Genomic DNA, 14,770 nt, shown 5'->3' on the forward strand with positions numbered 1-14,770 from the left:
GTTATGAAAAATAAAGTTTCTTGGTTGGTGGGTCCAGCCTTTATTTCTTCAGTTGCATACAGGCAGTGTGTTGCTAAAGTTACTCAAGGCATTCTTTAAGCTGTTTATCAAGAAGGGTTGCTTTCTTGGAGATTTTGTACAAAAAACAGTTCAGTGACACCTCAAATTTATTGTTTGATTTAAAACTGACACAGCAGAATTTTACATGTTTAAGGGGCTTCAGTACTAGACATAGAGTTTCATTTTCAGTATTAGATTTTAATATTGGGTCACCTTGCTTTTTTAACAGGATTATTTTACAGATGAAAACAGAGTACTGAAAAAGGACCCTCAACAGGATTACCATCTGGAATATGCCATGGAAAACAGTACGCATACAATATTGGCTTTTAGCAGAGAGCTGCACACTTGTGACACAAATGACAAGAGCATAACGGTAAGAGTCTCTGACTATGTGCAGACAGATGAAGTAATTAATACAGGATAAATGCATATGAGGTTATTAAGCTGGTAATTAAAATATCTTTTTAGGAAAAGGACAGAATTAGAGAAATTTGTTTTCTAAAATACCTGTTTGCTCAATTTAACGAGGTAAAATGCTTGTGCTAGTTTTATTAAACTATTATGTTTAAATTTCAGCTTTCTTTGTCCTTCCACTTTAATGCATTACGTACAATACATTGCATTCTGTAATTTCTAACAAGTGTACACAGGATTGAAACAGATACCTCTGGGCTGTCAAGCCCTGTTTGCCATTGATACAATCATTCAAGAGAGGCCAAATTTAGAAACACTTTTAAGATTCTGCAGTAACTCATAATTGATCTTAGAGATAGACTTTTTAAAGTTTGTAGCAGATACATTTAAAGTGTCTGTTTGTTATATTTTTTAATTCAAAATTAGAAGTTGAAAAATTTTATGGTATAACTTTCCACGGTAAAGTAATTTTCATGGTAAATTCTTCTGTTGCCCTAGGGATTGCTGTGCTATTTCCTAAGCATAATTTTAAATTACGTGAAGTTGATGACTTCTGTATTGGAAATAATAGATAGGTTAGAGAGATTTGCAAGGCTTCCTATCCTTTGGCTTGTTTACTACTTCTTTTGGAAGCATTACTATAGGAGTAAAAGAGTATATTCATTATCTGTCTTTTTACAACATATGCTATAATAGCAATAAGAGAGGCTGAAAGATGGAGGAAGCAAACCACAGCTGTATAAACCACCAGTTTTCCAGGCAGTCAATGGATCTCTGGTTTGCACTCCTGCTCCAAATTCGCAGTATAATTTAGCATTTTGGGACACTTCAGGATTTATTATAGCACTTTGTCTCAAGGGTCATTATTGCAATCTGAGAATGGTTTACAGAGAACTGATCTGTGCAGTGGCTGTAGATTGGTTTTTAAGATGTAAATCTGTTCTTTAATTGAATGTCTATTTTCCATAGTATCTAAGGACAGCATTTCACTGAAGGTATTCCCATCTTCACAGACCTGAGCCTGGAAAATGTCTGGGGGGAAACAAACATTCTGGTTGCTGGTCAATTAAGTAACATCTCTAGAAAAATCTTTATAATGCATTTAGTTGGTTACCCCTTTATGAGTCTATTCTGCCATTTGCAGGTATGATTTCAATTCACAACATTAGGGAAGGAATCTATCAGATAATTATTTAATTTCTGTTTATTTCCAATTAACCCTGTGAGTATAAAACATTATTAATTTTAAAGGCCAAATTGTGTAAGTAGGTGAATGCTCCTCTAGAATACATTGTCATTGTTCTAATACAGCTACACCTATGTCACAGCTGTTGCAGGAATTATGTGAACTGCGTAAGGAAGATGTTGCTCCTATCCCACATGGACATTTTGTTTTGCTTTGCTTTTCCAGGAGAGCACAGTGCGGGTAATATGGGCATACCACCACAAAGACATGGGAGAAGCAGGTCAAAATTACCATGGATCTAATCGTGGTGCAAAGAGTCTGCGTTTGCTGAACCCTGAGAGAGAGGAAGTCTCATCTGCCTCTTTGCCATACTTTGACTTGACAAACAAAGACGTAAGTTACTCCATGTTTTGGATTTGTGTGGAGACAGGAATGAGGTGGTAGCCAGAGCCTTGGGTTTACACAACAGGTGGTGTGACTTTTATGTACAGGTTAAATATAAGGAAGATATTCTTCACTATGAAGTTGATGAGGCATTGGAACAGGTTGCCCAGAGAAGTGGTGGATGCCTCATCCCTGGAAGTGTTCAAGGTCTGGCTGGATGGAACTTTGAGCAACTTGATGTAGGGGAAGCTGTCCCTGCCCAAGGCAAGGGGGTTGGAACTAGATGATCTCTAAGGTCCCTTCCAACCCAAACCGTTCTGTGATTCTATGATAATATTGTGTTCTTACCCTTTTTATTAAGACAGGTACCTGTACCAGACAAGGACACAACATATTGGTGCCAAATGTTTAAGATTCCTGTACAGCATGAAAAGCATCATGTGACAAAGGTGAGTGATTCAGACTGAGCCAATTTAGAGGAACTTAGATAATAATTGCACTTCAAATAAGTTCTTGCACTTCAAATAAGTTCTTGCACTTTTGAAGTTTTTTTTTCACTGATTACTGGAGGGAAAACAAGACCTATGGTATGTCTTCACAAACATGGATCAAGTGTGTGTGCATGTGTGCCCAGGACCTGGCTCAGGTGTGCCCTGACAGCTGGCATGCACAGTGACAGACCCCCTTTCATGCACTTCTTTTCTCCTTCATCCTCTCTCTCTTAAGAAAGTGAGGTTGAAAATTATTTCTGTCTGCACATATTTCTGGCAAGGACTAAATAAAACTGTCTAAAAGCACGTTGCATCAAGTTTCTACTTTTATATAGGAATTTTTTGAATTTCTTCTAACAGATAGTAATTTTAAATTAAAAAATAATTAAATAGTGATGTTTATTCAAATAAAGGACCAGGTTCTTACTTGATTCCAGTCACCTTTCTTGTGATGACCACTGTGGAGCCAGATTACATCACGTAAGCACACACCAATACTTTCAGCCAAATATTGTGAAAAAAAGATGAACGTTGTGCTGTATTTAAAAAATAATGAAAATGTGTGAGTGAATATTCACACAAGGCTCAGCGGGATCCTAGGTGATTTGAAAACTCACATTTTCCTGTAACACATTTTCTAACTTTTCTTTCTGTTTGAAATTGAAAGCTTAAGAGTGCTGAGGGAAAGATGGTTCTCAAATTTCTTCCTGAAAGCAATATACTGAAGACCTCATAAAACAATAAATTCTTATTTTTCTAATAAGTTGAAGATAATTCAGTGAGATATGTTCTGGCCCTCATTTTTATCTTTCTTTGAACCTACGAATGCATTAAGTGTAGAATTCTATTTCTTCTTTTTTGTTATTATTGTCAGTCATATTTCTTCAGTGCATTCAATAAAACTGAAATTTTAAATTAACTCGGAGAACTCAGCATGTGATCTCCAGTGTCTGTATGATAAATGCCTATAATTACTCTGAAATATTGTGGGTTTCTGCACTTTATCAGAATGAACAATTGCAAGGCCCAAATTTCTGCCTTCAGGTACTTTATCTTTAATCACATTTGAAATTTATGACAGTTACTTTCACAGATCTGTATGAAATGTAGAATTTGCTTGTATTAAGAATGCATATCAAGATCCCTAGTTTTCTGCTTTCAAGTGAGACAGCTTCAAAATGGTAGTATGAGAATCAAGCTTTCCATGTTAAATTTTGTGGAAGTTGTAGATGCTTGCTGTTCTGCTAAAAAGTTCCCTGGAAGTATTCATTATTCATAATTTTTGAATTTATTTTCTAAATGCTTTGCCTGACTACACATATGGTTGCTCAGTCATTAAAAAAAATGTGGTTGGTTGAAGCTAAAACAAAATTTTAGCTCAGAAATACACTGACTATTTTTTCGTAATAGTTTTATATTCTTTATTTTTACAATAATGTATAAAGAATATAAACATTTTAGAAATCATATTTTCGAATCAGCATATTTTTTAATAAAGCTAAAAATTGGAGTAGAATCCTTAGCGATTTTCCATCTTCAGAAAAGCAAGAAAATTTCATATTGTTGCTTAAAAATGTTTAGAGAGAGAAAAATGAATACAGAAAGAGAGTAGATTTAAGTAGGAACAGTTTCTTAGCCTTTCTTTTCAGGAGCACAACCTACATTTTCATATAAGTGACTTCTTTAGATGCCGCATAGAGGGTTGTTGTGGAATTGTATCTATGTGCTCTTGCAAACTGATTAAACATTTCCTAAAGCCTACTGATACACAAAGGATGGGGCTTATGGCTACTGGGGAAGATATTAGCTGTGCAAACAAAGATTGAATTTCACAAAGGGGAGGGTGGATGAACTCTTTGGCCTGATCAAACTGTCTGTGTTAGTTAAATACTAATAGGTGTTGATAACCTCCACATCTTATTTTTACAGACAGAAAAAAAAAGCTGTAGACATGGTACAAATTTGTCTGTGGCATAATTTAGCCTACTCCAGCAGTGTACATGTGAGCTGGCTTTGGCCATTTCTGTGCTCCTGTATGATTTTGTGGAGCACTGAACTGTTCAGTGTGGCACTTGCTGGACAATGTGTGCCATCAACAGGGTGTGCTTAGCTGTGCTGATGAGTAAATCTGCTGGTGATTTGGGGTCTCAAGTAGGTGCAACAGCCACAATAGGAACTTTTTCCTACTCTTCCACTGTTCTCTGTCATTCGTTCCTTCTTGAAAATTGCTCTGAGCATTTTATAATAAAGTACTTTTTAAAAGATCAGTTTCATCAGGAAAGCATGATGTTTTAATGAAGGAAATGGAAAAAAAATTAGACCTATCATTGAAGGTAGAGGCCAAGACTTTTGGTTGTCTCTGGTTAATGAATACCAGATTCTGAATTCAGATTCTGAATTTAAAAGAATTTTTTGATTTCTATTGAAGATGCATTATTTAAAAAATATTACACTTTAAGCCAGAATATATTTAAGGTATTTACAAATATATTTTGTGAATACAATCAATGGTGTAACAGCTGTGTAACTGATAACACTTGGGTCTTAGGGTTTACCTACAGTAGTGTTTTAGTTTCTTCTGTTAGCAGAAGATGAAGAAATAACTACTGTAAGAGGTTTCAAAATTAGTTAAAGGTAAATAATGTAAGACCTTAGGTCTTATGTTTCTCTTTACATAATATTCATGTTTCTTTCCAGGAATCACAGGTAATGAGAAACATCATATTTTCATTGATCAAGCTACTCTACATGACATGCAAATTGTGCAAGAGATAAGATTGTAATCTTGTGTTCATCTCCTAGGTAGAATAAGAACATGGATAAGTAGCTTCTCCTTATGCTGCATTTACCAATGGGGAACAGATGTTCACTGCAATAAGGGGGCACCCAGCCAGGTTTAGGACTTCTTTGTGAAATCTTCTTTTGTTTCACATTTCTTGCAACTTTTTCCTTAGGGAAGAGATTGTGTCTTCCTCCATGTCCCTACAGTGCCTTCTGTTTCCAATGCCTCCAGGAGCTTCTGGAAGGACAACTCCTAATAGCATGCCTGCTAAGAAACAAAACAGAATAAGACAATTTCTCCATAGCTGGGCATAGTAGGGACACAGATCACAACCAAAAGCAGGCACTGAGCTGGTTTTGTGGCTCTAATGGTTTACATCACTCCTCACCTTTAAGCTGCCTACCTGGCTAAATTGTGGCTCCTTGAAAATTTGTTAAACTTCTACAGATTTTTCCCCACAGTTTGTGTTCTGTTAGCAGAACCAGTTATAATGGTAATAGGTACATTTTGAAAATAATATATGCAGAACAGATTAAAGGGATTGCTTGGAGGTAATAGCAGGCATTCAGATCAGCTGTTTGCAGGATGGCCCCACAGTGGTCCCAGAGTGGTCGACTTGGCTGCTCTTCACATGGGAGAGCACAAGGCTGCCTGTCTGCAAACTCCTCCTGCAGCTACGTGTGCATTGGCCTGTTCTGCTGCTCTGAGCTCCAGGCTGTGCTGTGTGCCTCAGGCTCACTACCCAAGGGATTTTCAATTTTCTCACACACAGAAGTTAGCCGGGAGCTTTCTCAGAAGTAGGTTTCTTAGAAAAAAACATTCCACTTATTAGCCCAGGCTTTCTGGTGATGGGTTTAAGACTGTGTCTTGCTAGGATTTTTGCAGTTCTCTGTACATATCATTATTCTGACTGGTCCTGAATGTGCCTTTTAATCGCACTCCTAAATAAAATTCTCAGGTTTCACCAACTGCACTTCAGCAAGGACCTCCACTCCAGCAGGACCTCTCAGAGGGAGGGAGAGTGGGATCCACTGGTAGAGCAGACACACAGGCATGTCTACACACCTACCTCTGCATGAAAATGTTTCTGTCTCCCTGCTAAAGCCATGATGAGGGCAGGTCCCGGGGTGTGGAGAGCCTGCACAGGCAGAGACACCTCTGTGTCAGGTCTGGCAGCAGGGCTGGCAGAGAGAGAGGTGATCATCCAGGCAGCCTGAAAAGGGGTCTCTGCAGCATCTCCCCCTTGTAAATTACCTGGTTTGTCTCTTCCTTTTTGCTCATTCTATTAAAAAGAAAGAAAAGTTATTCAGTGGCAGCAGACTGGATCTTTTGAAATCTTGTCATTTTTGTACTGTTAAGATGTCTGATTTCCATGACTGTCACTGTGTGTGGATATGTGTGTGCTGACACGTCTCTGTTTTGACTATTTTAAGGTTTTAAGACTATTTGCTGATAGTTAGGTTTTTTCTGCCTATTTGCTGAATTTATTTTTGCCTTACTGTGAGCAGGCATCATGCAGGTGTTTACCAGCAGCAAGAAAGTGAAAATTTGTTTCACATTCATGAGAAATACTTCCCACTGTTTCAGTTCTTGCATTGTATTCAAAGATTGTTCTTAACTGCTTTTCTATTTGTGGTTCTACAGATGCAGCTCTTTTTTATTACAATCTTTAGTTTAGATTTCAATACTCCATGTCTTCTGTGACTTCAATTTAATTGTATTGCTTATTCAAATAACTGCATCTGCTAAGGATTCATTACTCTGTCTTCACATTTACCTCAGGTCTCCCATGTGCTTGACTGTTTTTCCTGCTGCAATTGAAAAACCTTAAGATAGTGTTTCTTCTACTGTTTCTAGATTTTGTTTAATGCTGTGTGTAAACTGCAGATTAACAGTATATAGTGGTGAAAGACTGGTATGTATATCCTACATGCCAGACATGCCATAATCTATTTGTGTGAAGCTTTTCAGCTTCGGTGTATAGCATGCCTGTGCTAGTTCCAGCACTGTAAATTTTCCCTCTATGTTTTCTTAATTTCTTTTAAACACACTGTGTTTTCCTCATGAAAAATAGTTCCCCAAGCTTGATTAATAATAATCCCCTAGTCAAAAACATGTCAAATATTGAGTTTTAGTCTAAGAGTAGGAAAAATGTTTTATGTAAAATAAATCCCAAAAATGAGCAGTAGGATTACTTAGCTGTATCTGCGTATCTTTTCTCTAAGAACTACTCCGTTTTTCTTACTTCTAAACTGTATAGGTTGTTTCAAAACTAGTATAGTCAGAGAAATACCAGCAGAAAGGCTGTGGTGTGGCTGTGCTCAAGAGCATAAAACATTTCTGGTTCTGTAAGAGAATTTTTTAACAGGACATCCAGTTTTGGAGGGCATTTGGCATTGGAAAGGAGGATAGTAGTTGCATTTTGTACACTCTTAGAAGTTGAGATTCTTTCATAAACCAATCCTTCCACGTGCATTATTTGAACCTGCTTATGAGAATGGAGTGAGCAGGTTTAGCTCTGCTGATATGGGGAAGAAGCCCCCTGCTGGGGATTAGGCTATGTGGTCAAAACTCAGTATCTCTTCTGTACAACTCATAAATACTCAGGCAACATGTTAAAGACAGTACATTTTCAGCCATAGAGATGGGCTTCCTCTTGTCTAACTTAATAGAGAAGTCATCTATGGGTCTGAGCCAGCTGCTTAATTGACCTTACAGTGTCAAAACTAGCTGTTTGTATCATCCTAGAGGAGTTGTCAGAAATGTGTGACCTCAAGCATCCTGTGTATGATTCAATCTCTCTCTCCCTGATGGATGAGAGAACCCAAACCACCAGCCTGTATTAGATAAGTAACTTTTAGATGAATGAATCAGGGGAGACTTACCCCAACCAAAATTGTCATGGGAGACAAAAGCTGATGATAGAAGCAAAAATTGCATTTTTTTTTATACTTGCCATTAGGAAAAGTGATCTTTTTTCAACCACAACCCTGTGTAATTTTTTTGGCACTAAGCTTACAATGTGAAACAGGCTAACCATATAACCACAAATAAAACTTAATTATTTAGCATTAGCTGAGAAGTGTTACATTAGGTGTATTTTTATATCAGCACTAGTTTTCCATTGCTGATCAACTTAGAAGAAGGAGTCTCTTTTCAATTAAAGAAAGGCCTGTATTAGAGCAACCAGCAGCTGCCTGTTAATCTTCATGTTCTGTTTCAGGGCAAACTGATAAGGAAGGAAAAACTCAAAAAAACTTGTTGCCAAGGGTAACTCTGCTTTTTGACAGTGGAATGCTTTAGTAATACCAAAGACCCCAGTGTGAAAATACAAAGGGACTCCAGTTTAAGAGACTGATTGATTGGAAGCCAGAAGGGCAGCTTGTAGCCTGCAGTACCTAAATGAGGGCACTGATTTTTAACTTGAGTGATACCAGACAGTAACTGCTTGTTACTCTCTGGCCTGAACTTTTGCATTTTGCTAAATGCGATAACTCTAGCAAATTGCATCATGCAGCCTGACATAAACAAATGTTCTATATTTTCCCATGCGTTCCCCTACAAGGCAATTCCAGCCTCAGTAAATTAGATTGGCAACCAAACAATCATCTCACGCTGCAGAGCTTGTAAGCTATCTGCCCTTTGATCTGCAGGGCTGGCTCTTCAGTGCAAGCCTGAATTGGCCCATTAGGCTTTGCACTGCTAAAGATTCATGGAACTGAACAGGCTGAAAATTAAAAGTTTCCCAAGCACTGTCTGAGGAAATAACAGAAATACATTATTCTCTCATATTCTGCTAAATTATTTCATATGAAAAATTGTTTAATATATTACTCCATTCTGTGATCAAAGATTAAATTACATATAACCACAGATTTTACTGTCCCACCAAAATTTTTATATCTTACATATTTTTATTTTGCAGTAGTCTTCTTTCATTTCTCTTGTGTATCTTAACCATAAGAATGCTTAAATTATGCAGTTATTGCTGCATTATTTATTCCATACTTGGTATGCAAAAATAACCTACTTCATTTCTGTCATTAGCAAAGTTGAACATTTCGTTAATTTAATCCATTTTGATTTTTGCTTTCTAAATAAAAGCAACATCTGTTATGGCAATGTATTGACCATACCAACACGTGGTAGGAAAATAAGCATGCTATGTGATTTTCTGGTTAAATAAAAGTCAGATTACAGGAGTGTTAACTTAAAATGTGACTAAAAGTAAGTGTGCAGAAAAGGAGAAGGTACAATTTTTTGTGAAATTGTTTTGTGAATTGATTTCACCTTGCTGTTCTGAGAGGATTTGTAGGATGATCTCAAGGAGAGCATTGTTATTGATTAACCCCATTTTGTCTTGTACCATGTCTTTATTTTTTCTTCTTTATCCTTAGCTTTGTATATTATTTTAGAGTAAGCCTGTGACTAGGTGATGCACTGAAAAGATAATTGGCCACAGCCAAATACCCAACACTTCTTATCATAGCAGGCAACAAAACACTTCAGAGCAGCATTGGGCCTTAGATAAGCAGTTACAAAGCATCTTTTGTGCAAATACCAGAGCAGCAGGCTTGTAGGTAGTAAAATCTGTCTTGATAGGGCTTGTGTGGATGGATCACAGAACAAACCTAGCTTGGTCCTACTAGCATTTTGGCATTGTTTCTGGAGATCAACCTTCTAATTCAGACAAATCACACTGTAGCAGCATTTTAAGCAAATTTTCTGTAGGGCAAATGAAATAGCTACAATGGTATTTAAAAGGAGCAGAACTTTCTGTTCTGATCTACCTGAAGTATTTCCCTTCAGTATCAACCTTTCACTCTGCAACTCCAGGACTAGCTACTGGGGGTAGTTTTCAGAAAATGGTGTTAAGACTCTCTCCATCTTTGCTTCCACTTGCAGAGCGCTGTAGTCGCAGCTATGTCCAGAACATACACTCATTGACTCTGTGTTAATAACAGTGGAAAAGTGGACAGACAGTGGTCAGACAATGTCTCTCCACCATGTCCACACATAGCAGACTGTACTGGGTTTTCATGGGCTGTGTTTTGGTAGCAGGGGGGGCTACAGGGTGGCTTCTGTGAGAAGCTGCCAGAGGCTTCCCCATGTCCAGCAGAGCCAATGCCAGATAGGCCCACGATGGACATGCCACTGGCCAAGGCTGGGCTCATCAGAAATGGTGGAAATGCCTCTGTTATAACAGAGTTAAGAAGAAGAAAAAGAGTAATTGTGCAGATGTAATTGTGGTCAGTGAAGAGTGGAGTGAGAATATGCAAGAGGAGCAGGTTTTCAAACCCCAAAGTCAGTGAAGAAGGATGGGGAGAAGATTCTCCAGGCACTGGAGCTGAGATTCCCCTGCAGCCCATGGTGCAGACCATGGTGAAGCCTCTGTGCCCCTGCAGCCCATGGAGATCCATGGGGATGCAGAGATCCACCTGCAGCCTGTGGAGGAGCTCACGCCAGAGCAGGTGGATGCCTGAGAGGAGGCTGTGACCCTGTGAGAGGCTGGAGCAGACTCCTGACAGGGGCCTACAGACTCATGGAGAGAGGAGCCCACTCTGGAGCAAGTTTCCTGGTAGGACTTGTCACCTTGTGGGGGACCCACATTGGAGCAGTTTGTGGAGAGCTGTTGTCCATGGGATGGACTCACATTGGAGAAGTTCATGGAGAACTGTCACCCAAGTCAGGGACTCCAAGCTGGAGCAGGGGAAAGACTCCTCTCCCTGAGCAGCAGGAGAAACAAAGTGTGATGAACTGACCATAACCCCCATTACCCACACTCCTGCACTGCTGGGGCAGGAGGTAGAGCTTGGGAAAGAGGGAGGATCATTACTTAAATGCATTTATTTTATAAGCCCTCTTATGTTTGTATATTAATCCTGTAAATATAAATGTTTAGAGGATTGTGAGCAATAGTTCCTGAGAGTTGTTTGGGAGGCTGTGTCATGTCAAAATCATGAGCCTTGTGCTTATTTTATCCCCTGCTTTCCCTTCAAACTGTAGGTGCCAGGGTGTGCAGGTCAGTGGCTCCTTTAGGAAGTCAGTATCCAAATGCCCAAGGTCTTTCTTATGTGTACTCCCTCTTGGTAGCCCTTCACAGAAGTCAGTATATCATTTTCAGAAAACATATTGCCTGGTAGTGTACTTCTGTACGTGTAAAACAAGAAAGGGACATGCTGGAAATTCTCATGTGCTCTGTCTCCAGGCAAAACTGCGCGTTCTCTCCTAAGCAGAAGGAGAAAAAGTGTAATGTTGTTTAGCTGTATGATTGAGGGGATTGTTTTGCAGTTCTACAATAGAATTAAAACCTCTTCCACTGCCACCTCAAAGAAATAGACATTGCTGTGCAAGAATGGTGGTTCCATGAACAAATGGGAGTACCTTCACTGACTTTATTATTTATGCTATTCAAATTATATGTTCTTCTTGAATAAATACAAACTTTTTATAGACTACCCATTTTGGAATTAGACCTGAAACATATTTAGTTACATATTACTTTATTATGATATTGTTTTCACTAGGAAGTAATGATGTTGACTATTAATTGCCAATTAACTCTGCTTGAACTGCGTCAACTGCGCTGAGAGACTTTGGACATCCTGAAGACCGCAGCTGCTCTGCCAGTGGCTCTGCTGCTCAGGAGTACAATGAATATATTGCCAGACAGCATAACCAAATGAAACATGTTTTTGCTTGACCTGAGCTTTTTATGAGATTGCTCCTCAGGGTTATACTTTTTAACTGTTACTGAATACGTTATCTTAAATCTTCAGGCATGCGTCAGGCAGAAACAATGTTTTATTGGTATTTCTTTGAGGTACACTTCTTTGGGATTTAGTCTAAATTAATCTTAGTCTTTAAAGTCTGAAATTCTTTATGAGTGGCAGAGTTCCAGGTAATTAATTAGGAATAGGAACTTAAAAATGGACTTGATGGCAGAGAGAAAAAGAAGTCCTAAAGCCATCCTTAATTATAATTTTTAAATGTTTGGGTTTATTGTTTATTATGTTTTTTGATTGCTTTTCTTAATTAAAATATTTAAGTTGTTCTGCACAGTGACCTGCAGAAATTCTGTATGCACAGTGTGATTAGCAGTACTATATGGGGATAGATGGATTTATGTAAATTTAGATATATAGCCTCCTCTCCAAGCTAAAAGCACAGCACCAATTAACTTTTACCTGAAAGCACTTATTCTTTTCCACTAAAAATTCTGCAGCTTAAAACAGAGGTATGGTAATTACTTCTTAATGCTGTACACTGATAAAACCTAAATAAGAGCCTTCATTGAACAACACAGTCACAGAGTAGACAAATCCTTTCTTTACACCAAGAGCAGGAAATATCTGTGCTTTGAATAAGATTTTCCATTCATGTGGTAAGGACCTTTCCTCTTCAGTGATGTTGGAATTTTTGTTACCAGGTGTTAAAAAGAATACCCAAAACCAGTTAAGTCCAAATGCCAACAATAAATCTTGAATCAATCAATCAATCTACATTGTTATTTCAAATTAAAATTATGTCCAGTATTTGAATCTCTCAAACCCTCCACACATATTAAGTAGAAATCATGCAAATTTCAATGGCTTAAATTGCATGGAAGTTTTGGTCTGGAAAATTTCAATCCTCCAAGGCAACCTTACCTAATCTCATTATGAGATTAGGGGTGGGGATGGTTTCTGTTGCCTAGGCCTTTTTCCTGTCTATATCTCTTTTTTTTTTCTTTAAATACAAAAATCAAGAGCTGTCACTAAATGCTCAGGTTATATTTTTCTCCATCTGGAATATGTGGAAAATGTGTATGAAAATATTTGGATTAACATTTTTACCTTTGAAGGACAATTCAAGTTGAGCAGTAATGCTCCCTGTTGTACCTCAGATGTAATTATCTCTGATGGCCATGAGGGAACCAGAAGCAGTGGCTTTGCTCTGCTTCCTGCAATTAACTCACCAAAATATACACCTTTCTCAGTGGCACAGTATAAACTCAGAAGCACTTGGAATGGAGGGTGATTTAAAGGGATTTGTTAGTGGTGATGACTGAATTTAGGATCTTGATTGTCCAGTGAGGAAAACAGAAATGGACACTAATCTGTGTATGTGTGAGTGATCTCAGGAAAAATTACAGCAGCTAGTCCATGCTAGACTGCAGCCAGTTGAGCACTGGAAGAGTCTCTTTCAGCTCTAACTATTCTGTGGCATTAATTTAATGCTTTCTGACAGATGGGGTAAGGTGGAGGCATGGGGAGGGTGGTCCCTGCCTGACCCTGGAATGCCTTAACTCTGGGCTGAAAGTCTGCAGCAGATTAGTGCCCCAGATGTGACACTGGTGTAGGCAGGCTTTTCTGCTCACACGAGATAGCTGTTAGGCTGGTAGTGTTAAAATCCTGGTCTGCCCTGGAGTCATGGACTTCAACATCTACCCCAGCTTAGAAGCATGTTTCCAGCTCTTGTGTTTTTTCTCAGCACACCTCTGGTTGTGTGCAAAAAAGCAGTGTCAGGCAGCAAATGACTGGTGATTTTCTTTCAGAATATTTATAGGAAAATAAAGCGATATTACTGAGAGTTTCTTCTGGAATATGTGGATTTTTTTTTGCTGAGAAAGACCCAACTTTATGCAGCCAAATATTCTAAGTATTTTCTTCTCTGAAGAAAAATCTAAACCCCAAAAAGAGATGTTTTTGATAAGTATTCGATCATTTCACAATCCCACTTAAAAAAAATCAGAAAAAATCTTGATGAATCCTAATGAGAAGAAATTGTGTCAACCTTGGAAAAAGTTTTTTAAGTCAGGTAATTTTTAATATATGTGCATGGTACACATTTTCAAAATAAGTACAAAGACCAAAGTCACCTGTAAGAATGTAATAGTTCCTTCTGATGAGGAGTACAGAAGGCAGAGATCCTATAACTTGGTCTTCTGTTGTGAAAATTCTCAAGTGAGCTCAGCCAGTATTCAATTTCACAGCTATCACTTTTTGGTCTGAGTTAATCAGACATAGCAAGCTCATATAAATAAATTAACCAACCACAGACTAGAAACTCTCCTAGATGCAGCAGTACTAGTATAAAAACCAAATTTTTACTCTCCATTTTGAGACTAAAGAATTGCATTTTCTTCCCCGTGTCACCACTGTCCACCTACATGAGGTACTGTGTAAGGCTGTGGCCTTATTCAGAATTATCTACATGGCAATATACCATCCCATCATGGCTTTAAAATACAAGATTAAGTTGGAGCTACCTGTTTGAGACAGAAAAAAAATTGACATTTTAGTGCTGAAACATTGCTGCAAACAGATCAGAAACCTGTTGCCACTTCATATATAAAAATAAAGTTAATTTTTTGTTTTCTGACATTTGGTGGGCCATATTTTCTAAATAGGGACATATTTTTGTCCCAGATATGGATATATTTGACTAACTTCCTTAATTTTCACAAGC

The 14,770-nt window shown here is 38.1% G+C and overlaps 1 protein-coding gene across 1 annotated transcript in view; it reads left to right on the forward strand.

Moving 5' to 3' along the window:
- The window catches only part of MOXD1 (monooxygenase DBH like 1), a 47,879-nt gene that overhangs the window by 11,284 nt on the left and 21,825 nt on the right, over positions 1-14,770 (forward strand). The window contains exons 2-4 of the mRNA XM_085055940.1: positions 290-436; positions 1,889-2,056; positions 2,413-2,496. Of these exons, the coding sequence (XP_084912066.1) occupies positions 290-436; positions 1,889-2,056; positions 2,413-2,496 (399 nt within the window). The remainder of the gene's footprint in view (positions 1-289; positions 437-1,888; positions 2,057-2,412; positions 2,497-14,770) is intronic.

This window comes from Lichenostomus cassidix, chromosome 3 (assembly GCF_008360975.1).
Source record: "Lichenostomus cassidix isolate B80296 chromosome 3, HeHo_3.0, whole genome shotgun sequence".
Taxonomy (NCBI): Eukaryota; Metazoa; Chordata; class Aves; order Passeriformes; family Meliphagidae; genus Lichenostomus; species Lichenostomus cassidix.